Source organism: Gopherus flavomarginatus, chromosome 24, assembly GCF_025201925.1.
Source record: "Gopherus flavomarginatus isolate rGopFla2 chromosome 24, rGopFla2.mat.asm, whole genome shotgun sequence".
NCBI lineage: Eukaryota > Metazoa > Chordata > Testudines > Testudinidae > Gopherus > Gopherus flavomarginatus.
The window spans coordinates 15,572,531-15,587,199 of record NC_066640.1 but is presented as its reverse complement, the minus strand read 5'-3'; the positions used below and the strand labels follow the sequence as shown (position 1 = coordinate 15,587,199).

General features: G+C 48.8%; 1 protein-coding gene across 7 annotated transcripts in view; it reads left to right on the top strand.

Annotated features, from left to right (window-relative positions):
• The window catches only part of MAST3 (microtubule associated serine/threonine kinase 3), a 78,530-nt gene that overhangs the window by 41,423 nt on the left and 22,438 nt on the right, over nt 1–14,669 (top strand). For 5 of the 7 annotated variants that reach the window (XM_050934285.1, XM_050934282.1, XM_050934281.1 and 2 more), the window contains 9 exons: nt 3,517–3,605; nt 4,251–4,323; nt 5,090–5,110; nt 7,295–7,373; nt 8,554–8,711; nt 11,170–11,245; nt 12,514–12,723; nt 12,825–12,926; nt 13,857–13,989. In XM_050934285.1, the coding sequence (XP_050790242.1) occupies nt 3,517–3,605; nt 4,251–4,323; nt 5,090–5,110; nt 7,295–7,373; nt 8,554–8,711; nt 11,170–11,245; nt 12,514–12,723; nt 12,825–12,926; nt 13,857–13,989 (941 nt within the window). Of the gene's footprint in view, nt 1–3,516; nt 3,606–4,250; nt 4,324–5,089; nt 5,111–7,294; nt 7,374–8,553; nt 8,712–11,169; nt 11,246–12,513; nt 12,724–12,824; nt 12,927–13,856; nt 13,990–14,669 lie in introns of those variants that run through there. The other 2 variants (XM_050934283.1, XM_050934288.1) reach the window with 2 other exon arrangements.

Sequence of the window (14,669 nt, the reverse complement as noted above, 5' to 3'; positions counted from 1 at the left end):
CAGCTGATGGTAGCCAATACTTTGCCTGGCATTGATAGCCTTACAGTACCTCTCCTGTTCATGCCCTCAGTAAAATTTCCCCCTTTTTTGGCAATGCCACGATGATACCATCTTTCCAGTCTTGTGACACTTATTCTTTCACCCATGTTTGGTTAGCTTTGTTAACTGCTTAGTCAGAACATCGCCTCCTGCCTTCAGTACCTCTGCTTAAATTCTGTCAGTCCTGGGAGCTTAGACCTGTTTGAGGACTTGGATGGCTGCTGTAATTTCATTGGGTGTTACTGGTCCAGCTTCTATTTCTAATTTAGTGTTGGCATTTCTCAAACCTGTGCATAATCATCAGCTCTGTAGAAGCAGCAAAGAGTCCCGTGGCACCTTATAGACTAACAGACGTCTGTTAGTCTATAAGGTGCCACAGGACTCTGCTGCTTTTACAGATCCAGAGTAACACGGCTACCCCTCAGATACTTGACACCATGCAAGGCACTGCATTTAGCCGTATGGAGTGGAAATCCATCAACCTCATGAAGAAACTTGCACAAATACAGGCAGATATCATCTTCCTTTCCAAATGCAAACGGATGGACATCATACCAAATGGACTAAAGGTAAAAAATCCACTGCTATCTACATACTACACAGACCACAGTGAGAGATTATGCCATACTCTATCAAAGAAACTGAGGAACCACCTGATCAGCATCCTATACAGCAAACAGGAAAACATCAAAAAAGAGCTCTCTAACCTGGAAACTCTCATTAATAACCAACGTCTGTTAGTCTATAAGGTGCCACAGGACTCTGCTGCTTTTACAGATCCAGACTAACACGGCTACCCCTCGGATACTTGACAGCTCTGTACAGTTTAATATTCTTTCCGTTGTCTGGCTTGTTCTTCAGATGTTTTCAGCATCTATCCATGAGAGTCCCTGAAGAGCATCACAAGGGATAGTCTGGTTCTTCCTGAGAGGTTTTTCACTAATCTGTAGAGATGCTTGAAAGTTTCCCTTCTGTGCTTCTGCAGCCTCCTGAATCCAGACATTTCTCTCTTGCCTGCATCTCTCCTTTATTTCTTTGTCCCTGTCTCTGTCTTTTGCATCCACCTTTCAGTGTTCTGCCAGTCTTGCACTGTTCCTTTTTTGCCTTCAGAGCTTTGTCAATCATTGCTTACGTTCCAGATGTAATCCATGCATCTTCCTTCTGCCTCCTTCGGTGGCCCACTACTTCCTCTGCTGTCTCAGCTACCATCTTCTGTCAGTTTGACCATCTGTCTTCCAGTTTTTCATCAGCCGGGTCTTGTAAAACACTGGAATATTTGCTAAGTGCAATCTGATGTGTGTTTCTTTGTCCTTGAACTTCTCTCTTGCTGTAGCACTCCTGTTGCCCATCTTTGTGATCTTTGAGTCTACGTTGTAACATGGCTACTAAAAGATAATGATCTGAGCAAACATCTGCCCGTCTGCTGATTCTGACATCCTTCAAAGAAGATGCCCATCTGTTACTTTATACACTCATGGTCTATCTGATTAACAGTCACGTTGTCTGGTGGTCTTCCTGTCAGCCTGGGAGTACTCTTGTGCTGGAAGAGACAGCCTCCTCTCTTACAGGGGTTTGTGCCACAGAGGTTCAAGAGCCGTTTGCTGTTATCAGCTTGGATGCCTTCTGCTGCTGAGACCCTGACTTCTTTCCAGTCAGTAGAGTTGTTGCCATTTTGTGCTTGGAAGTCTCGCCTGTCATCAGCTTGATGTTGTAGTTAGGCACGACATCCAGGACTGCTGCACCTGCTTGTAGACTGAATCCTTTTCACTGTTGCTTGCTGTGCGTTTGGTGCACGTCCTTGGATTATTGTTCCCTTGACATGTCTTGTTTCAACTTGGTGGTTGTTCTTTCACTGGCTCCCAAGCCAGCAGGATTTTCACTGTGATGTTGTCCAGCATAATTCCTACGCTTCTTTTCTGTGTTCCTCCTGAGTCGACTATTGTAGCACCTTCAGATATCATCTTCCCACTCCCTGCCCATCTCGTCCCACTATTACACCAAGTACGGTCAGATGGTATTTTTTCATTTCTCTTGTAACCTGTGCCAGCTTTGCTGCACCATACAAAGTAGGTACATTCCACCTGCCTAGTCTTGTTACAGCTTTGATCATTAGGATTCCATGTCTCAAGATCTCAGCTTCCTTTTGGCTTTCACTAAGCTCTGTCAGATTTGGGTTTTGAGTGTCCTCTGCACCCACTTCCCCAGGTTTTGGTTTAACTCTTTCTGTGCAGTAAAGTTTTAGCTGAGTGGGTTGCAAACCTAACTGCAGAACCCTCCTCTTTTATCCAGGCCTGGGACCAGCACTGTGGCTAACAGTGGCAAAGTTCTGAAAAAGAAAAACAGCAACAACAAAAAGAATCCCCACATGTACATCTTAAAAATCATGAGATTTTGTTACAATCTCATGATTCTTGGACATTTCGTGTTGGAGACTCCCTGCTAAGGGCATTACTGGGGGATCCCAGCACCCAGGGACACAGCCCATGGGTCTGATTCCAAGATGGTGAGCCTTCCTGGATTTGCAGGCTGCAATGCCTGTCCTCTGTGCTGTAAGAGCTGATGATATAGGGATAAGTCAGAAGATTGCCATGGTATAGCCATGGTTATAGCACAGTGATTCCTTTGCTTGGATTGGATTCTCGAATAGCTTTCCATCTAGAAAAGTTTCTCCGCTCCCTCCTGGCTCTGTTGCACTCTTGATTTCTTGCTCCTGCTTTCCACATCCTTTGTTTAAAGAAGGCTCTCCAGATTTAACCTCTGGCGGGGGAGGTAGTCGCCAAAGTCCTAGTGGTTGAATATAGAGATGGAGCGCAGCTGAAAGGGGAAACGGATGCTGTAGCTGTCTTTTTATGGAGCAAAAGCCAACACAGCTTCACCAGTGGTGTGTCTGCAGCTGTGGCAATAGGGCATGCTAGTCCTTCGGGCTCACAGGTTTCAGAGCAAAGTGGTTTAAAGTTAGACCATAAACAACAGTGATTTACTGCATTTTTTTTGGTTACGACAGTGAATTTGGGAACCATCAAACTCTCATTTATGGGCATGAAACGACTTGGCAGTTTCTTTTTTGCTTCCTCTTTGTTAGCTCCTTTTGGCTCTTTTTTATTCTTATTTGCTGGATATTGACTGTCTGTGAGCTCCATCCTTCCCTAGGTCCAGCTGGAACTGCAAGTGGGACCTGGGGGAGACCAGTCTCCTGTTAAATACAGTCACGCCAGCCCTCTTCAAAAGCATTCGAGAGGCCATGCTCTCCCCTTTTGCTGGGCTCGTCATGCTCTGGTCTGTTATATCAGAGGTGCTGAGCTCGGGGGCTGGCGCTCCTCTGGGGCTCTCCTTCATGAATTGGGGTTCTGTGGTTGTAAAGCAAAGCACTTGGACTGTTGAGATGGTTTATAATTCCCAAAGCCTTATAAACATCTGCACTCCCTTCGCTTTGGGATCTGGGAGCTGTGCAACAATGACACTGTTTTCCCTTTCTAGCTGCCGGAGCAGTAACAGGAAAAGCCTGGTGGTGGGAACGCCGTCTCCAACCCTCTCACGGCCTCTGTCCCCTCTCTCTGTGCCTACAGGTAGGGAAGGTCTGAGCTCTGGGGAGCAGGCTATGCACCTGCAGTGGTATTATCCTGGTTACTTTGGAGGGGCAATGCATGGCCCGAAGGCAGCTTGAAGGCAGCTTGCTGGCACCTTCAGTCCTTGCAAGATCCTTCGTTGGAAGGACTGGAGAGGCAACACCAAGTTGCTCTTGTGGTTTTTTTTTCTTATTCAGATTATTATGAAATCCCTTCTCGATGGTGCATGTGCTGTGTTAAGATGCTGTGTGCCAGCAGTGTTGGTTTCTCTATTTTAGCAGTAACCTGGGTCTCAGCTCCTTCGGACGGGTGTGTGTGTTGGACTTGAGGTTTGTATCTATTGCAGAGTGGCAGCTGCACATGACATGGGTTAATAAATAAAGATAGGAGTGGGGGAGGCCATGTTTTAACTTTGTCCTTTTAGCAGTTGTTGTGACAGTGACAGGGACAGTTACCTTCCCACAGGATATCTCCTGTCTTCAGGGAATGGGTTTATTTTCCAATAGGAATATAAGAAATCTTTACATCACAATTTACTTTGTGACCCGAACCTTAAGTAACCCCTGCTGTCAGAGGCGAAATCCCAGACAACAAGCCAATGGGCTGGATCAGATGTTGCATTAACTTCTCTCTCTCTGTCTGCAGCTGGGAGCAGCCCCTTGGATAGCCCACGAAACTTCTCCACTAGCACATCTGTCAACTTTCCCTTTGCTCGCAGGTAAGCAGGGGCTTGCTTCCTTCTTCCCTCTCCTCCTCCCAACAGAGAAAGTAAATACCAGCAGACAGTGTTGGACTGAGAGAGAAGTGAAAGAATCAGCTCTCATTTACAGTATTGCTTTCATGGCAAAAGGTGGTGGAGTGGGTAATTGCTGGCTGCTGCCTTTCACCTTCAGAGAGCATTGTCCGCATGGTGCACGTGCTTATGAGTGAGAGTGTGCTTGGGCGTCTCATCATGTTCTTTAATTAATCTGTGGCCCAGCTCAGTATGATGATCTGTCTCTGAACAAGAGTTGCCCATGGCTGGAGTAAAAGGGCCAGGGGGATTTGCAGGGCTTGGACTGAGGAGGTCCAGTGGCAGAGTCACTGCACAAACCCTGCCTGCTTTGCACCTGACTCAAGCCAGAACTAACATAACAGAGCAAAACTCTTTATTTTGGGTTCTGGGCGGGTGTTTAGAGACAGCACCAGCTGGGTAGGAAGGGGAGGCCCTCTTTCCTGAGTCCCTTCAAAGCACTTCATCCCCAGAGTTCTGCTGTGTGCAGATTTCCACCCTTAGCTCTTTGGAGACTGCGTGAGCTGTGATGCCTGCTAGAGCTGCCACTGTTCCCACAAACAGAGAGAATATGGTAACCCGTGAGCATAGGAAACAACAGCAAGCCTGGGAGTGTGGTTCTCGGTTACCATCTTGTTCTTTTTTTCCTTCTTTCCTCTGCCACTGTGTCTCGCTCCTTCCTCCTGGCTGATATTCTTCCATCACCCTGCAGTCATGCTGCTCGGACTGACAGGTAATTATGAGAAGGAATCAAGCCTTTCCAGAGAGAGGTGCGGAATGGAGGGGGCCTGTGTTCAGTGGGTAATGCCTGCTCCACTTTGACGTGTCCCTTGTCTCTGTGTGCTTGTCCTGAGCATAACCCCCATTGTGGCACTGCCCGATTTAATCAGTCTGTGACTGGCCTCCATAATTCTCTGTGGCTCCAGGAACAGACACGGCTCTGTTCCCCTCATGCAGCCGTTGGCCAGGAGTCCAGACCCAAATTCTGCCCCACTTTAAAACTTCTCACCAGATTATAAACAGTGTCCTGGATTCTAAACAGCTGCTTCTCTGAAATCTACAGCTAGGTCACAGGAACAATCACCAGTGCATGTGCAGGGTGGAGATGGGAACAGCTCTTTCCAGGCCCTGCTGGGCTGATACCATTAACCTCCCGGGTGTACCTAGGCAGAAATAAACAACCAGGAGGTCAGGTTTAATTTCAAGAATCATTAGGGAAAACGGGAAGTGTTAGCTCCTTGTCTACCAAATGGGAAAGAGCTAGCATGGAGTAAATGAGACTTTGTTCTCAAGCGGCTAATGATGGGAAAACAGAAAAATGATAATGCCAGCAACGTACGAGGGTGAGCCGGCTCCTGATGCGAGAGCCCTTGGCACTGCTAAAGGCCTTATTGTGGGGGCTTGGCCAATTCTCCTAAGTTATCCCGGCGAGCTGCTGGGATAACGCAGGAATGTTCTGTAATTTATGCGTGCCTCAGTTTCCCTCTGTACTTTGTATTGGTACCCAGCGAAGGTAAAAGGGTCAAGTCTGCTCTTGGGGACAGCACAGGACATGAGGTCCCCTTGCTGGCTGGGCTGTAGTGAATAAGCTCCTTAAGAAACTGGTTGAAACTGACCCAAATCAGCAGAGGTCCAGCAGGACAATGGAAGCCCCAAGGACAGAGAAAAGCTCTGGGACAGGGTGGGGATGAACTCAGCATGGCCCTGCCTGGAGGCGAAGGACTGGGAGGTGACCGGCAGGGGATAAAGAACAGGCTTCTGGAAGAAGCTGGCAGCTTTCTCCTGGGACTGGCTAAGGAGTCTGAGAGAGAGAGGGCCTGTGATGGAATTCGCTGCAGTTTGGCTGGTGGATTGCTCTGGCTTGGCTGGAATGAACTATTTTCACCTTCATTTCTCTGCTAATCTAAGGACTCCCAGTTCCGCGTTCCAGTTGACTAATTAACCCTACTGTGTTTGAAAAACACCGTGTGGTATCCTGCACATCCTAGCTGCAGTGCCTCACTCCTTGGGGCATGTACAAGTCTCAAAGCAGGAGTCTCTCAGTTGGACCCCCTGAGCAGAAGTCACAGCATGAAGCAGGATGGCTGAAGCCCAGAGGCTCAGTCTCAAAGGCAGTGAGGCTGCATGGCCGTTCCTGAAGGAACAGTGAGAGTCCTTGGTGGTCTGCATACGATGGGAGTCCTCTAAGAGACTGTTTAAAAGCTGGGGCATAGCACCAAGCCTGTGGATCCATGACAGCTGGGTTAGGCAGATGGGGAAGCTGAGGCCAGAGAGGTGAAGTGACATAGGAATGTAGAGCCCTGGGCTAGGCTCCAAAGCCCTTAGTCTACTAGAAAACACTCCCAGCAGAAATACCCGTCTAAGTTTTAAATTTCTGGCATCTTGTTTATAGCGTGGGCGGGGAGGGGGTGCGTCCATTGTGCATGTTCACTTTTCATACGCCCGTAGGAATCGTGCTGTTCTGCAGAATAAAATCCCAGGGGCCCAAATTTGACTCTCATTAAAAATCCCAACTTAATGTTTTTCCTCTCCCTAAGTGAATTTGTTGAAGCGCAGTCATGGAAGGAACACAGAATAGAGCTGTCACATGGAGTTGTCGCCCCGCTCACTGACTGAGAACAGCACCAGTTCACAGGGACACGTGCATGAGTTTGTCCCTCTGCTGCAGCAGGGGACATAACCTAGTTTCTAGGATTCTGGCATTACATTCCCCTCAGCCATAAAATTAATTGTACAAAGTCGTTGTTACTTACGTGAAGTGATATCAAAATACACTTGGCATAAGAGGCTTTGGATTGCAGCTGGCTGGGCCAGAGCGAGGTGCCTGTTCCTGCCCACAGCACTTTGACATTCATTGTTCCTTTGTTTGCATTTAAACAAAGTTTTCCCTGTGTGATCCATGTGTTTCCTATTGCAGGGCTGATGGCAGAAGGTGGTCACTGGCTTCGCTACCCTCGTCTGGCTATGGGACTAACACCCCCAGTTCCACTGTCTCGGTAAAGCTATCCAGTAACAGGAGAGGGAAATAGTGGCTGCCTGGTGTGCCTGCCTCGGTTTCTCTTTCAGTTGTTCCCAGAAATAATCTAAACGCTCCTTGAGTATAAATACAGCCCTTGGAGCGTTAATTTAATACAAACAAAAGCCCTTTGTGTACAAAGTGTAACAACAGAAGTCCCCACAGTCCATACATGAACCTCAGCGTCTCTCACCACGCTCTCCTCTCTGGTATGGTGCTCGTGTCCCTCCCCATGCCTCGTGCCTGGGCTTCAGCTGCTCTAAGGTCCTCTGGCTTCAGCTCTACAGCCCAGAGAGCCAGCAGGCATCTCCTGCTGTCTCTGGCATGGGAAGATCCAGCAGGCTAGCCCCATCTGGTCTCCCAGCCCTTCTCAGCTTCCCGGCTCTGGCTCTCTGGCACCGGAAGGTGGGCTGGGTGGCCCCCTCCACTGGCTTCCTGACCATTCCTCCCTCTTTCTCGGTAGGGCCTCGTGATCCCTCATGATTCTCCAGTCTCTGGTCCCTAGTGCCCTCACCTGACTCACCCAGTCTGTCTCCTCAGGCCCAGGTGCCTCTTTTAATCCTAACTGGGATTCAGAGACTCTGGACTCTCCTCCCTCCGAAGGGGCCAGTGCCACCATGTGACATAGGGTTTAAATCTCCCCTGAGTTCCGTAGTCTCCATTCCTCAACATTGCATTCTCTGGGGCTTCTCTGCATGGCCAGATGTTTTGTTCAGATGTTATTTTTACAGTGTGCTTCTGAGTTAGCTGCAGCACTTTGTAGGTGGCGGGTTCTTTTTCTGCAAATGAATCCTGGGGGCTGCATGGCTGGGTTGGGATGTACTGTGGAGCTGTTTGGGGAGCCCAGAGCTGTACCAGAAGAGGATGCTACAGACAAGGACTGAGGGTCTGTAGGGAGCTTGAATAGCAGAGGAGTCGCAGGTCAGATCTGTCAGTGCCTGATCTCATGTTGTGGTGGCGAATGCAATCCATTTTTCACACTTATGTGCAGCAAATTTGGGAGCGTTTGTAAAAAGCAAGGCCCACAGGCTGCCCATCAGTATTTCCAGTCTAGTAAAGGGGTCCGAGGCAGCTGTTTCTAATGAACTCTCTGTTTTCGTCCTGCTCCAGTGGAGGAATTTAGCTTGCTCCTAACTGCTTGCATTTGTTGTTCTATCCAGTCGTCTTCATCCTCTCAGGAGCGGTTGCACCAGTTACCGTACCAGCCCACCCTGGATGAGCTACATTTCCTTTCTAAGCATTTCCGCAGCACAGAGTGTGTCACAGACGAGGAGGGGCGCCGTTCCCCCTGCCTGCGGCCACGATCCAGGAGCCTCAGGTATCCAAAGCGTCTGGCTGCCTCGGGCTTTCGAAAACGCATGCACGTGTGCATGCATGTGTGTGTGTGCACACGTGTGTGTACGTGTGCTAGATTTTGTGTCGGATGCCTGTAAATGATGCTGGTGAAGGAGGCATTTCATTGTCCTAGGCACTGCCAGACAGGAGCAGGCCCATCTCTTTCTGACACAGGCTGGCACGTGCAGCTTCAGAGGAAGGTGCAAGATGCCCCCTAGTAGACAGTTATGGAATAGCCCGGTCACAGGTTGGCTGTACCACTAATGCTGACCACCAGTCTGACTCTCTGCTCTCCGTTAGAGTCTGGTGGTGTGAAACTTGGTACTGCTTATGCTTTACTACACAGACACTGTTCTACAGAAATGCCACTGCTTTCCCTGCAGAGCTTCCACGAATGGAAAATGGCAGGAGTTTGATTCCAAAGCACAGTGCAGTAAATCTCACACTAATCCTTTTGGTGCTCCCGGGCCTCTCGGGAGGCTGTCGTCTGTACTTGGTGTACCGGCCATACACAAGTCTGCTAGCCTCAGGCTTTTGTTACTGGAAACTGTTTACACCTGAGACGCAGGCTCCTGAAGCTGAGATTACAGAAGCTTTTTTTGAAGTTATGTTTGTTTTGTGTCCTGCCCTTGTGACTCATATCTTCACGCTGATCCTTGGGTGGGTCACAGCACACTGAGAGGTAAATTCTCAACTGATCCTAAGATCAGGTCAGGACATACCTGAAAATCTGTCCTTGCAGACCCTGCTGCAGGTTAGGATCAAAGTCAAGAGGCCAGGAATCAGACTTACTGTTGAAAGATTTAAAAAAATCTGTTTATGTAACTAGATCTAGAAGCATTGTGTGTATTAAATAAAAGCTAGGTGCTCTGGGTACATCTGTTTGCAATGCCTTTTTTCTTCCCTCACCCCCGTTCTCCACAACCATTGCTTTTTCAGACCCAGAACCGCAAGCAGGTGTACAGCATTCTCACAGATTTCATGCAGTGTATTTGTGTGTAGATGCATCTGTCTGTTCCCTTCTTGTGCATAGGCACATTGCATGAAATTCACAAGAAAGGTCCAGCATGGGAGTGCAGCAGAGAAGTACAAGCCAGAGTGCCTGGCAGCTCCTCCTCAACTTTTGCAACTTAAGATAGACTAAACATGCAGACCTCCTGAGTCTGACAGTGCCCCTTCCTAAACTTGTTGTGCATTGGAATGTCATGTTTCCATTCATTGGTTTGTTCTCCAGTTGTCAAGTTCAGCAAGTTTGCATCCTTACAGGGAATATTTCAGTTAAATACCTTTTCCCGTTGTTGAATGTATTTAGAGGCCTCATTTGTAACCACGCTTCCCTGGGTTCTTATTGGGCGAGAGCTGTAATTGGTCCTGGGCCTTGTCGCCTGAAATTTCATTAAAATTAGATTAATTATCTCAAGGGCTTTACAAGTGGATGAATGTTTTACCAAAGAAATGCTAGCTGTATGGCTGCCATCACTTGTACATAGCACGTATAAAGAGTCCCTTGCTGAGCTGTGGCTTACTTCTTAGTCACTGAAATGAGAACAGGGAGAGAGTTGAAACTGGTTTTGAGCTTGGCATTTGTTATATCTTGGTTAACGAGTTGGTGGCTGCTCCCTGTAACTGGCTTTGTGTAACAGGATTAAGATTCTGGTGGCGGCGTTGTGGCCAAGGGGGAAAGGAGGGTCCGCTGAATTCACTGGTGGGCTAAAACAGATAAACCGTTCACATGAAGATCCCTCTGTGCCCTGCAAAAAACAAAACTCAGCTTTTTGCTGCCAGCAGTGAAAAGGCAACTACAGCAGCAGCTCAAGAGACCCCGGGTGTCTGTCACACTGCTGGCCTGCTCACAGTTGGCTGTGGTCTAGGCATCTCTCCAGTGGTGTTATACTTTGCTGGGACTGGGGCAGGAATTATAACCCCAAGGGAAAACAAAAGGACAAGCCCTTTCTTTAATGGACACATTAGTCTCTCAGCTCTGGAGACCTAGATTCAAAGCTACCTTGGCTTATAAATGTTATGAGTTTGGAGGTCGGAGTAGCTTATTGCAGACAGTTATTCAGATCAGACAGCTGCCAGGCGGTCTCTTCTGTCGGCCAGTCTCTCCTCCTGGAGAGCTCTGTGGTAGACTAACAGGTAGGGGTGCCATGGGGGATGGTCCACAAGTCAGGAATGACGAGCAGTTCCAGAGGGGAAGCTTCAGGGGCAGCAGTGAGTTGTGTTGCTGTTGGTGCCATTGAGGTGCGTTGGGGAGCCGTATTTGGGGGTGGAGATGCCTGTCGGGATGCTGAGTGCTTGGTGTGAATGTGCTTTAATGGCTTGTGAAACGTGGCAGTTGACTATAAAACAAAGTGTGATGAGTCTCCAGAGGCACTTAAGACTGCACAAACCCATAATTACCTGGTTTTCTGAAGATAAACCTGTTCTTTCCCCCGCAGCCCTGGACGAACAAGTGGAGCTTTTGATAATGAGATTGTTATGATGAATCACGTCTACAAGGAACGATTCCCGAAGGTAACTGCCCGAAGCTCAGAAAGATGATTCCAACATAATGTGTCTTTGTCTTTTCAGTAGTTCAGTCCCCAGCAAAATCATTTCTGTTCTTTGTCCTGGGACACAAAGTTACCTTATGGGGTGGTGTATGAGGGGGCTGGAAACCTGGTAATTCACTGAGGAGAGAGCAGAAGATTCATAATGTCCTCTCCTGGTCACCGTGGAGCATGTGTTACTGCAGCAACATGAAACTGTCTCAGTAACAGTCTCTGGAGACCACTTCTTGGTTAAAACAATGTCCATGTGAACACGTGAATATGGTGCTGAGATTTTCAAATGAAACAATATCAGTGCAGTTGCAGCACAGTCTAAAATAGCGAGACATAATATCACAAAATCAGGGAAATTCTCATTCTGACTGTTTGTACAGCTGCACTGGTCCTAGGGTGCCATGGCACAGCTCAAAGTCGCATACATAAGAGGAACATTCTTTCCAGCACATCCCTAATGTGAGGATTAGTACAACTATTTTGTACGCTGCTGGCATGCTGCAGTCATAAAGGACAGCCCAGTGTATGCCAGCCTCTGGTTCTGTGCTAGCTGGGATCCAGGCTTATGTGCTGAATTGCTTGGGCACAGCAGCTCAGAGTTAACATAGCTTCCAGCAGCAGGCTTTTCCATTTTGTCAGCTGACAATTTCCCAGCTGCGAGCCTGCCCGGGGAGATAATAAACAAAGCAACTAGCCCCTTTGTTTTCATCCTTCCTGTGGTTTCATATGTTTCTACTTAAAGTTTTATGTGGGGAAAGAGCTGGTAACTGCTGAGTGCCAGATCACTTGGAAATGACCTATCTCTGATGCACTGTCATACTGAGAGGCCTGTGCTGCAGCTAGGAGTGTTTGGACCACAAGGGCCTGCTCTGCAATCTTCTCAGAAGGATGGTCAGGAATGGCCGCGCTCGCTCTCTCTCTCTCTCTCTCTCTCTCACTCGCTAAATGAACACAGGCTTGGATGTGCACTGGGGCTTTTAGCCAGTTGAGGTAGCTGCACCTGTGCAAACCACAGGGCCAGAGCCTCGCCTGGTGTAAACTGCCATAGCTCCAAGTTCACTCCAGCTGAGGATGTGGCCCCTAGTGTAATTGTGCTTCGCTTATGCAGGTCATGGCTTGCCCTGGGGCAGCGCACTTGCAGTAGGAGTTTGCACAGGGTCAGCTGTGCTGATGGCTAACACCCGGATGTAAGCTCAGGGTCTCAGTCCCACTGTAGTCATCTCCTGCTCTGCCCTGCAGGCCACAGCGCAGATGGAGGAGCGCCTGCAGGGGACCATCACTAGCTGCTCGTCGAGCAGTATGCTGCCCCTTGCTGATGGCGTGCTGGGGTTCATCCACCATCAGATCATTGAGCTGGCCCGAGACTGCCTGGCCAAGTCCCAACAAGCTCTCATCACATCACGCTACTTCATGGAGCTGCAGGAGAAACTGGAGAAATTGCTCCACGATGTGAGTGTTGAGGTGTTCTCACAATCCCCCCTCCTCCCAACTCTGGCCCGCCACTGACACTGGCTGTTTGGTGACTTGGACATTTGCCTCGTTCTCTGTAGGCCCAGGAGCGTTCAGAGAGTGAGGAAGTGAGGTTCATTGACCAGCTGGTCAGGAAGCTGCTGCTAATAATATCCCGCCCTGCCCGCCTTCTGGAGTGCTTGGTAAGTAGTACTGCGTGGCCTGCCAGGCTGTGCGCATATGCAGGTCTCTGTCATAGGTGTGCCTCATTTGGAAAGGGAAGTGCTCGTTACTCATGAAATAAATTAGAAAGAATCACTTTGCGCAAAACAGCTTGATCAACATTCGTGCACCCAACAACTGAACAGCAGTGCAGCTCCTCTGTTGCGTGCGCAGTAACTGTGTAACCCTAACACAAGCTTGACTGTACTCACTAACCCAGCCTCTGGGCTTCAGACTCACCGGTAAGGAAATTGGTCAGGGACCAGAGAGAGACGATGAAGACATTCAGATCTTTAGATCCATGAATATTACAGTACAGGATGGTGCTGGGTTTCCTTGTGAGGTGGGAATGTCTAATCTGTTTTTCTTTTCTTGTCCATCTCTATCTTTTATCCGTTACACTTAACCTCCAACACACATTCTCCTTTGGTTATTAATCCACCTAGAAAACCTAAAGTTATTGGCGGCACGGTTCCAAATCTCTCTCAGTAGGGCTAGTCTGGGAATCATTTACAGCCAGAAGGAATAGTAGGTATGCCAGCTCAGGCATACAGCCAGCTTGCCCCCTGAATTCTGGGACATGGGCACATGGATGGATTTTTCAGCCAGGAGGGATTACACTGGAAACGCAGACACAGACCCAAGATCAGGGGAGCTATGGTTCTCCTGCAGAGTTCTGATGCCCAGGTAGCATCCCGTAACTCCAAAGCTAAAGGGAACCCTATCATTGCAATCTATGATAGTGACTGTAATTCCGTTTAAGAATACGTATGTGCCTACGCGCTGTGATGCCTGGGACACAGCATCGTGTCTGGCCTCCTGGGGAAGCAGCTGATGTGGTGGAGGTGCTGTTGTTTAGGGACACACAGGCAGAACTCACTTCTTGACTGCAATTTTTCTCCTTTGGCTAGGAGTTTGATCCTGAGGAATTCTATCATCTTCTGGAAGCCGCTGAAGGACATGCTAAAGCAGGCCAAGGAATAAAAACTGATATCCCACGGTACATCATCAGCCAGCTGGGGCTTGCCAAGGACCCTCTGGAGGGTAGGGATGTTTTACAGCTCTTGGACTGTGTCTGGCTGAGTGACCAGGCAGGGGATCAGGAAGAGGAGCGGGAGCCTCTCACGCATGGCTGCTGCCAGTTAGTCAGAGCTAGCATGTGTTGGAAGGTCTCTGCTACTCCCAGGCTAGGAGCTGCCCAAATCCCAAAAGTCACCGCTGCAGTTAACGCTAATGGCAGCTTTGCTGGCATTCTCAGCCAAAGAAGAAGGACTGAACAGGCTTCTCAAAGGGTGGCACCTCCAAGGCAAAGTGGGGTGGTGGCATGGCAGCATGGTGTGGAGACCTTTGTGCTGCCCCTGCCTGTGCTGAAAGTGCTCCCAGACAGATCGAAAGCTTGTTGCTCCAGCACATCTCACTGCTGGGCAGAATGACAGAGATGGACCCGCACTATGAAATGAAATCAAAGCAGATGTGGCAGGACTGTCAGCAATCGCTCCACAGCCAGCAGGGCGGGTCTAGGTAGCTGTTGGTGTATCCTCTGGGCTGCCCTTTCCCCTCAGCTCTGGTGAATTGACAGTACAGATGTTTCGTAACGTGTGCCTAAGGCAGTAAACCCCTCCCAGTCCCGCAGTGCAGGTGACTGCTGCAGGATGGGATTTGTGCTTTCTCCCCCACTGGATCTTGCTCTTTGGTAAGAGTATAAACATTGCATCCCAAAATCC